This window comes from Carassius carassius, chromosome 38 (assembly GCF_963082965.1).
Source record: "Carassius carassius chromosome 38, fCarCar2.1, whole genome shotgun sequence".
Classification (NCBI taxonomy): Eukaryota; Metazoa; Chordata; class Actinopteri; order Cypriniformes; family Cyprinidae; genus Carassius; species Carassius carassius.
The window spans coordinates 16716214-16723608 of NC_081792.1; the positions used below are offsets into that span (position 1 = coordinate 16716214).

The 7395-nt window shown below is 37.8% G+C and overlaps 1 protein-coding gene across 1 annotated transcript; it reads right to left on the reverse strand.

Moving 5' to 3' along the window:
- Window positions 1–1439: 1439 nt before the first annotated feature.
- LOC132119033 (uncharacterized) lies at window positions 1440–5859 on the reverse strand. The gene is made up of 10 exons (XM_059528775.1): window positions 5503–5859; window positions 4926–5279; window positions 4355–4648; window positions 3938–4035; window positions 3741–3791; window positions 3187–3565; window positions 2910–3086; window positions 2519–2659; window positions 1942–2134; window positions 1440–1846 (listed from the first exon to the last, which is right to left on the reverse strand). Exons 1-8 carry the CDS (start codon window positions 5726–5728, stop codon window positions 2565–2567), a joined length of 1674 nt encoding a protein of 557 aa, XP_059384758.1. The 5' UTR covers window positions 5729–5859; the 3' UTR covers window positions 1440–1846; window positions 1942–2134; window positions 2519–2564.
- Between the last annotated feature and the right edge of the window lie 1536 nt (window positions 5860–7395).

Here is a 7395-nt window from a genome sequence, read left to right on the forward strand (position 1 = left end):
TCTAAGCACCGCCTTAAAAAGATCTAATCAGTCCTATCTTAGCAACTGTTGATATACACCATTTAATGTTTATGCAATATGTTTACTTTTTTAATTGTTTATTGTACGTTTTATCAAGTTTAGATTATGAAGCTCAACATGAAATGCGTGTTAATACAGTTTCTCTCATATTTGCAGTAATGAGTCTTAAATGTTGTTGTTAATGTGTTAAGAGATAACATTCATGGCTTCTGTTGAAAGAAATGGTAACTCTGAATTAAAAGATATAAACTCCTATTTCTGAAAACACGCCCACACACAAGTCTGTGAGATGCTAACAATAGGGTGGAGCTTAACAAAGGGTAAATTGTGACTTAGTGGTGTTCAGGATTGCTGAATTTAGGTAACAGCACTTTATCTAAAATTAAAAATTTAAAACAATATGTGCATAATAAGCTTTCTCTTGTGGTGAGAATATAGGTTACTGACACACAGATTTCAGTTTGGCTTCCAGGTGAAGTGACCGAGGTGGAGAATTACTGAGATTTCCTCTTCTGTTTTGGCCTTAAGCAAGGCACTTAATTGTGGGCTGCTCCAGGGTCTGTCCCAGCATCGTGCCCCTTAACAAGCTTTGCATAAAAGTTTTATTAATGAAGGTTATATGAACAACCAAGACTGGAATCAGATCCTGTCAGATTCTCCCATGTGACCAAGATACTTCCACTGTTTTCAGTGCAAAGATATTGTAGTCCTTGTGTCATCTGTTAACATTATGCAACTTTCTGCTTTAATAGGCTATAGCATAGGGCCGTAACCTATATATGTCAACCAGTAAAAGAAGAGGAAATCTTATATATAAAGGTGTTTTAGTTTAATTATGAGCTGTCAAGAACATAAAAATATAGACCTGCTTCTCTTTACTTGACTTCAGGGATGTCAGAGTTTTAGAAGTCAGGCTGTTTTGATGTGCAGGACTGCTATATTGGCTCACTATTCTTAATAACATCTCAGAGAAAGTTGTCTGTCAAGCACTAATGTGTTTCTCAGGTGATATTTGGGTGTAGTATTTAAATAAATGAACATACATCTAGGCATATGGACTTCTTAGCAGTTAATTAATATACCGTATTTCTGTTAGTTTTACAAAGGGTTCACACTTACCATAGAAGAATATCTGTCGTTTGCACATTTCTGTTAAATTGAGCACTAATTAGCACAATTCCTTAGAGTAATTGTATGGATTTTGCACGTTATAAAAAAAAAAAAAAGTGCATTTGCAGATTCCAATATATTTTATTAGATATAAATGTATTAGAAATGCAACACATTTAAATATAATAAATTGGCACTTCATTATTAGAAAAATGTAACATTTAATAATATAATCGTGTAAATGTTAATGTAACATTATCATTTTTATATAAAAATATATTTATATATACGTTAACTACTTGCCAGTACATTTGGCAGTGCACATTAACTATATTTCAGAGAATAGAAGCAACTGTGAAAGGAAATAATAATAAAAGAATAATTTGATATATGAAATCAATAGAAATAATTTCAAAAATGTATTCCTTTAAAGTATATTAATCCAAATCAGATGACTCTGATGAATTTGACACAGGCAACAACTCCGGTGTGGCTGGATCTGCGTCAGCCGCTTGCACAGACGGGGACTGAAGACCTACACAGATCTGGTCAGACAGCCTGGCTGAGGATCAACAGGCATGTGTCTTCTGCTGACTTCATCTCAGAGGGGACTTGGACAGGTATTGTCTCAGAATCTGTTCGAGTTGCAGCAAAGGAAGAGTTGCTTTACGGCCTTAAGGAATCTCTGGAAGAACGCATTGGCTTCCTCCCTTTTCTAAAATGAAGAAATATGAATAATAAACTATTAGAAACATCTCTGTGAATGATTATTAGAGCTGTAACTACTAATAAATAGCCTGGCAGACACACCAGCTCAGGGTCGGCAGGACGTGTGTCAGCCACAGGTGTGATTCTGAAAGGACTTGGGGCGGGCATTTGCTCTCAACCGTCTAGATCCGGCTGTGGTGTAAGACCTCCCATCACCATCACAGCTTTACAGCCTTCCATACTTTCTGACAAAGAGCACAGACTTCTTTCCCACTCCTCCCTTTTGCAGGTTTTTCTACAATAAAGAAATATGAAAGAAAAGAAAGAAGCTCAGCCTGACTTTTCAACCTCTCCGTATATTCACATCTGCTTTTTTGATATCCTGGTATCTACTACTCATGTATTGGAGTGCAAGGGGAAGAAGGAGATTGAAAAAGAGGGGTTCATTAAGTTTGTCTTCTGGTCCGCAAGGCACAGATGGAGAGGGATCTCTTTTGTTAATTCCTTTTCATCACTATATAATGTAATGTACAATTCTTATTGGATGAATCTCTGTACCAACTCTTACATTATGCCAGTGCAAAAAACAGTTCAACTAGAAAAAAAGTTTGTGTACAGAGTCTCACCTCCATGTTCATGACTTCCAATGGGCAAGAGGGGTCTGAGAGTGTTTCACTACCTTTTCTAATCTATTTTAGTCATGGGATCCGCGGTCTTCTTGCAATCTAGTTCTTGAACCACCTGTGCTCTTCTAGATGCTGTAGCATTAGCCTGTTTGCTGGATTGCGGTTCAAACACTGGAAAATCAGGTCATGGCATGCTGTAAAGTTTACAGAGTGAGTGTGCGGGTTAGTCTTACTCATAATCAATGCTCACATATGAAAAAGCTTCTGAAGAGTAAATGTTTTACCATATAAAATTTCATTAGTAGACAATATAAATATCCCCAATTAGATAGTTTTGTCTACAGTCACATTGGTAAACATTTGTTACTTGCTAGACTTCCTGACATATCTTTTTTGTCTGTCACTGAGACTCAGAGACTTTAAAGAGGTGTCTGTTGTGTTTACCTGAGGATAAAGTCGGTTTCGCTTTAACATAGTCACGCAGTATTTCGTCTTTGCTTCCAAATGGCAAATACCCGTGCAAGATTTCAAACAGCACAACACCTATTGCCCAGACATATGCTGGCTCAGCGTCGAATTTGGTATGCCTTATGACCTCAGGTGGGGTGAAGAGTGGTGCTCCTGTAAGAGAAACGTTTCTTTGTGTTGAGCAATGCTGTTATCAAAAAGACAATACTGTGATCAATGACACTGCACTCTGCTATGGTAACATGAAACATACCTCGATATAGACTGCTGAGAAGGCCCTCACTGCTGATTGGATGAGCACAACCAAAGTCAATTAGTTTGAGCTCCAAACTGTAGTCAGTCACCAGCATGTTCCCCGTGTGGATGTCACCATGGAAGACTCCATGGTTAACGAGGTGTTTCACAGCTTGGACTAACTGACGGATAAACCAGCGTGCTTTTCCTTCATTCATGTCGTCTGAATATGTGTACTGATGCAAGGTAATGCATGGATGCGGGTACTCCATAATGAGCACGAAGCTCTTCTTATTCTCAATCCAGTGGTATAATTTGATGATGTTGGGACATAATGGAGGTTCTCCCAACTTAAGCAACATTGCCACTTCTGCAATTACAGGTTTGGAATGACCAGCCTACAGAAAAACAAGCAACTCATAACTTAGAAGATCGGTAGAACGATGAACAATGTATTAAGATTTGCACTTACATCGTTGTTGTCTAATTCATTTCTGTTTTATGTTAGCTACAGGTATTTACAGCACAGCAATTATTACTCAACCAAAATAATCCTTAGATTTGTCAACTTACAATGTCAAGATAGCGGTCAGTTTTGTGCTTGTGGATGTACTTCATGGCAACCTATGAATGGCAAAGGCACAGTTAATTTTTCCAAGCATACCAAAGTGCCGGACATGCACATCTTCAATCGGTTTAAATCAGGACAGTGGACACACCTCTCTACATCTGGAGCAGAATGTTGGTTCCAGTTAATAAAAGTGCTTTACCTTAATTCTATCATCAAATATGTGGGTTCCCTCATACACCTTGCCAAAACTTCCGTATCCTATCATATCTCCCACCAGAAAGAGAGACACTCTAGATCCTAAAAAAACACAGGAAAAAGAACATGGACATACATCGGGCTGCACTTTCCTTTTATTGTCTGACATGAACAGATCAAATAAGATTCATTTAAAAAATCTTAAAAGATTTTATAAATATATTATTATAGCCCAGTTTGTGCTGATAACAGTGATATTAGACTTTAGCCATTAGATGTTTATAAGTAACTGAAAAAAGCACAAATGTCAGGGCATGACAAAACTTCTCCAGGCCCCCAAAATACCCTTAGACCTCAGAGGGTTAAATAATGGACAAGTATAAAAATAATGCAGAAATATCAAAAAGTAATGATGACTCACCACAATACAGACTGATCTCTGAATCTGATGAATCTGACACATGCATCAATATGGCTTGATCGGCGTCGGTTTCTTGCACAGACGTGAAGGACTGAAGAGATGCGCTGACCTGGTCAGAACTGATCAGACAGTATGGCTCAGGCTCAACAGGGATGGGGTCATCTACTGACTTCATCTCAGATGGAACTTGGACAGAGTTGGCCTCGTGGCAGAGGAAGAGGTGCTTTACAGCCTTACGGCATCTCCGGAAGAATGCATGGACTACATTCTTTTTACTCCGCTTTTTAGTTTTTTCTAAAATAAAGAAAATAATAATAAGAAACATCTCTGTGAGTGATTATTAGAGCTGCAGTTTCTAATTAATACAATTAAAAATGAAAATACTGCAGAAAAAAGTAATGGTTGGATTTTTAAGCAGTTGCTAGCAGAATTTCAATTGCAAGTAATAGTAGAACATAGAAAATAATTGTTTAAGCAGTTACCAGCAGTGAATCATAATTACAACAAGTAATGATAGACAACATAACATTGAAAATTAAAAATAAAATAATCCAAAGTAATGGTGACTCACCGTCACCCAGGTCAGAACTAGACAGATCTGCCACAGCCGACTCAGGATCGGCCAGATCTTCGTCCACTGTTTGCTCAGTCCTGGAGGGACCTGGCACACACGACAACTCAAGATCTTCACAGACCTGGCCTGGCAGACACACCAGCTCAGGGTCGGCAGGATCTGTGTCTGCCACTGGTGTGATTCTTGGGGGACTTGGGGTGGGCATTAGCTCTGAACCGTCTAGGTCCAGGTGTGGCGTAAGACACACCACTCTGTTTGGGTTGCAGCAATTGAAAGGGCGCTTTACAGCCTTCCATACCCTCCGGAAGACACCACAGACTTCTTTCCCCTTCTTCCCTTTTGAAGGTTTTTCTAAAATAAAGAAAAATGAATAGTAACCTATGCAAAGAATCTACACGTGAAATACAAATCATGTATTCAAATCATTTCATGATGAATGTATTAAAGAAATATAAGTTCATAGTCCTGCAATGGTTTTGGAATTCTTTTCCAAAATAAGGGCAAGGGTCAAACACTAAACCAAGAACACCACAAACATAACTTTATGTTTACTTTTTTTAAACTTCCAGCTCACCTGTTGGGCTGTTCTCCACACTGCCTGTAGGACTAGCCTTTATGCCACCTTGATTATCTGAGCTAACTTGCCCTGAATCTCCTGTTATTGTCTCAAAAGATTTTTTGTAAGTTGCCACGTCTTTGATGGACATTACGTGTGAGGTAAGGCTGATCATCTCCAGCCTATCCATAGTTTCTCTCTTAACTTCACCGCACTCCGCGAGAAACACAGATGTCTTGGACATGCTTCTTGATTATGCTATAAACCGTGGACACACCGTGTGTAAAAACTCTTGAGTCTGAATAGACTTTTTCTGTACACTGTGTGTCTACTAAAGCGTCTCAGTCAGTAACCGCTTTCTGTCGATTCTCTACACTTTCTCTCACTCACGAAAATCTTCTGAACTGTCTCATTCGAAGTTTGAGCGTCTGCTTTTTATACTACTTCTACAACTCTGTGACGTCACACAAGCTTGCGCGCAATCACGTGACCCCCTCCCCCCTTTTTTAATTTTATCCTTGACATTCTAAAATGACGCATTTCTAAAATGTTGTTGTGGTGTTACATATATTTGAAATATACTAAACATGCTGCACGTAACGTACTGTACGTCCGGTAGTTAGGTGATCGGGTAAGTCAGGTGATCGGCGCGAGTTTTATTTCCTCGGACAGCACACGTGTACTTGACAATCGTCTTTACTTCAGGTATTAATGTAACGTTACCGTTAGTTTTCGAATTAACGCTGCATTTTGTGTGAAATACGACTTTACCGAAGCGCTGTCTCAGAGAAGGGTTGGTTTTGTGAGCTTTTTGAAAGAGTTTGAATCACACTTTATTGTATTTGCATAATTTCAAAGTGCATAACGTTAATATTTCGAACCAACATTGCAGTATACAATCCTGTATTCGTTTGCCTATTAGAAATGACGCGACGACAGACAGTTGCCAGGAGCTTAATTATAATCAAGCACCAGAACTAGCGTTACCCATTTTATAAATGTCCATTATACTAATTATTTTTTATTTTTTTGCGATGACTATTAGTTTCAGTTACAGGATCTAAAGCTTTGTCTTATCAGTGGTCTAGTTTTTGCTGTATGCTTATTGACTGAAATATTCATTCTAGATTTATATCCTATGCATTAGTAATAATACTGTTATTTTGGCTAATCATAGAAGTCACTGAAAGATTTGATTTGCCTATTGATACTAAAATGACCAACAACGACTAATTGTAAACAGCTTTTGTTCAGAGCTCATCCAAAAGATGAAATGGCTCTGTTTTTATTGTACACTTGGTCTATAATTTCACTTTTCATAAATAAAGTACAAGTCATTTTATGAACAGTCAATACTGTATATATAATATCTCTTTTTCTTGTCTGAACTTTTTTAGATCTGTCTCCTGTTTTGGTTCAGATGCATCATTCCCTTCAAGTCCCTCAACATCAGATCCTTCTATGGCAGACTCAAGAAAGACACGGAAGGTGTGAAGACCTGACCGATAAAAATAAATAATAAATGAAAGCCAAATTCGTAAGTCACACTCATCACCATTCTGCAAAATGTACCATTTGAAATCAGAATGTAATTTTACAAACGATAAATTTGTCAATTCAAGACTATGAGTGAGTTGTAATACTAGTGTTTACCAGTACACCTTTAACATAGACCATGTTTAATTACATAATTCATGAATTTTGCATCATCAACACTTATTGAACTGAACTGAGTCAACATTGCACTGCACTGACTCCTGAATTGTCTCCTGTAAATATTATCGCTTAATTGTTTCATAATGAATTAACTTTACGATTAATTTATTAAACTAAACTGAATCAATGCTGAACTGACTGGAGCTCAATAATGGCACTATTGAGCTAGAGCTGCTTTACAGCAGAATTTAGTTT

Bases quoted from the DNA above. Each gene is read 5' to 3' on its own strand.
- LOC132119033 (XM_059528775.1), bottom strand. From the start codon at position 5,728: ATGTCCAAGACATCTGTGTTTCTCGCGGAGTGCGGTGAAGTTAAGAGA. The intron at 4,036-4,354 runs GTGAGTCATCAT...GTGTTTTTTTAG, and splicing joins AGAGATCAGTCTGTATTGTG to GATCTAGAGTGTCTCTCTTT. The intron at 2,660-2,909 runs GTAAACACAACA...TAAACTTTACAG, and splicing joins GAAACCGACTTTATCCTCAG to CATGCCATGACCTGATTTTC.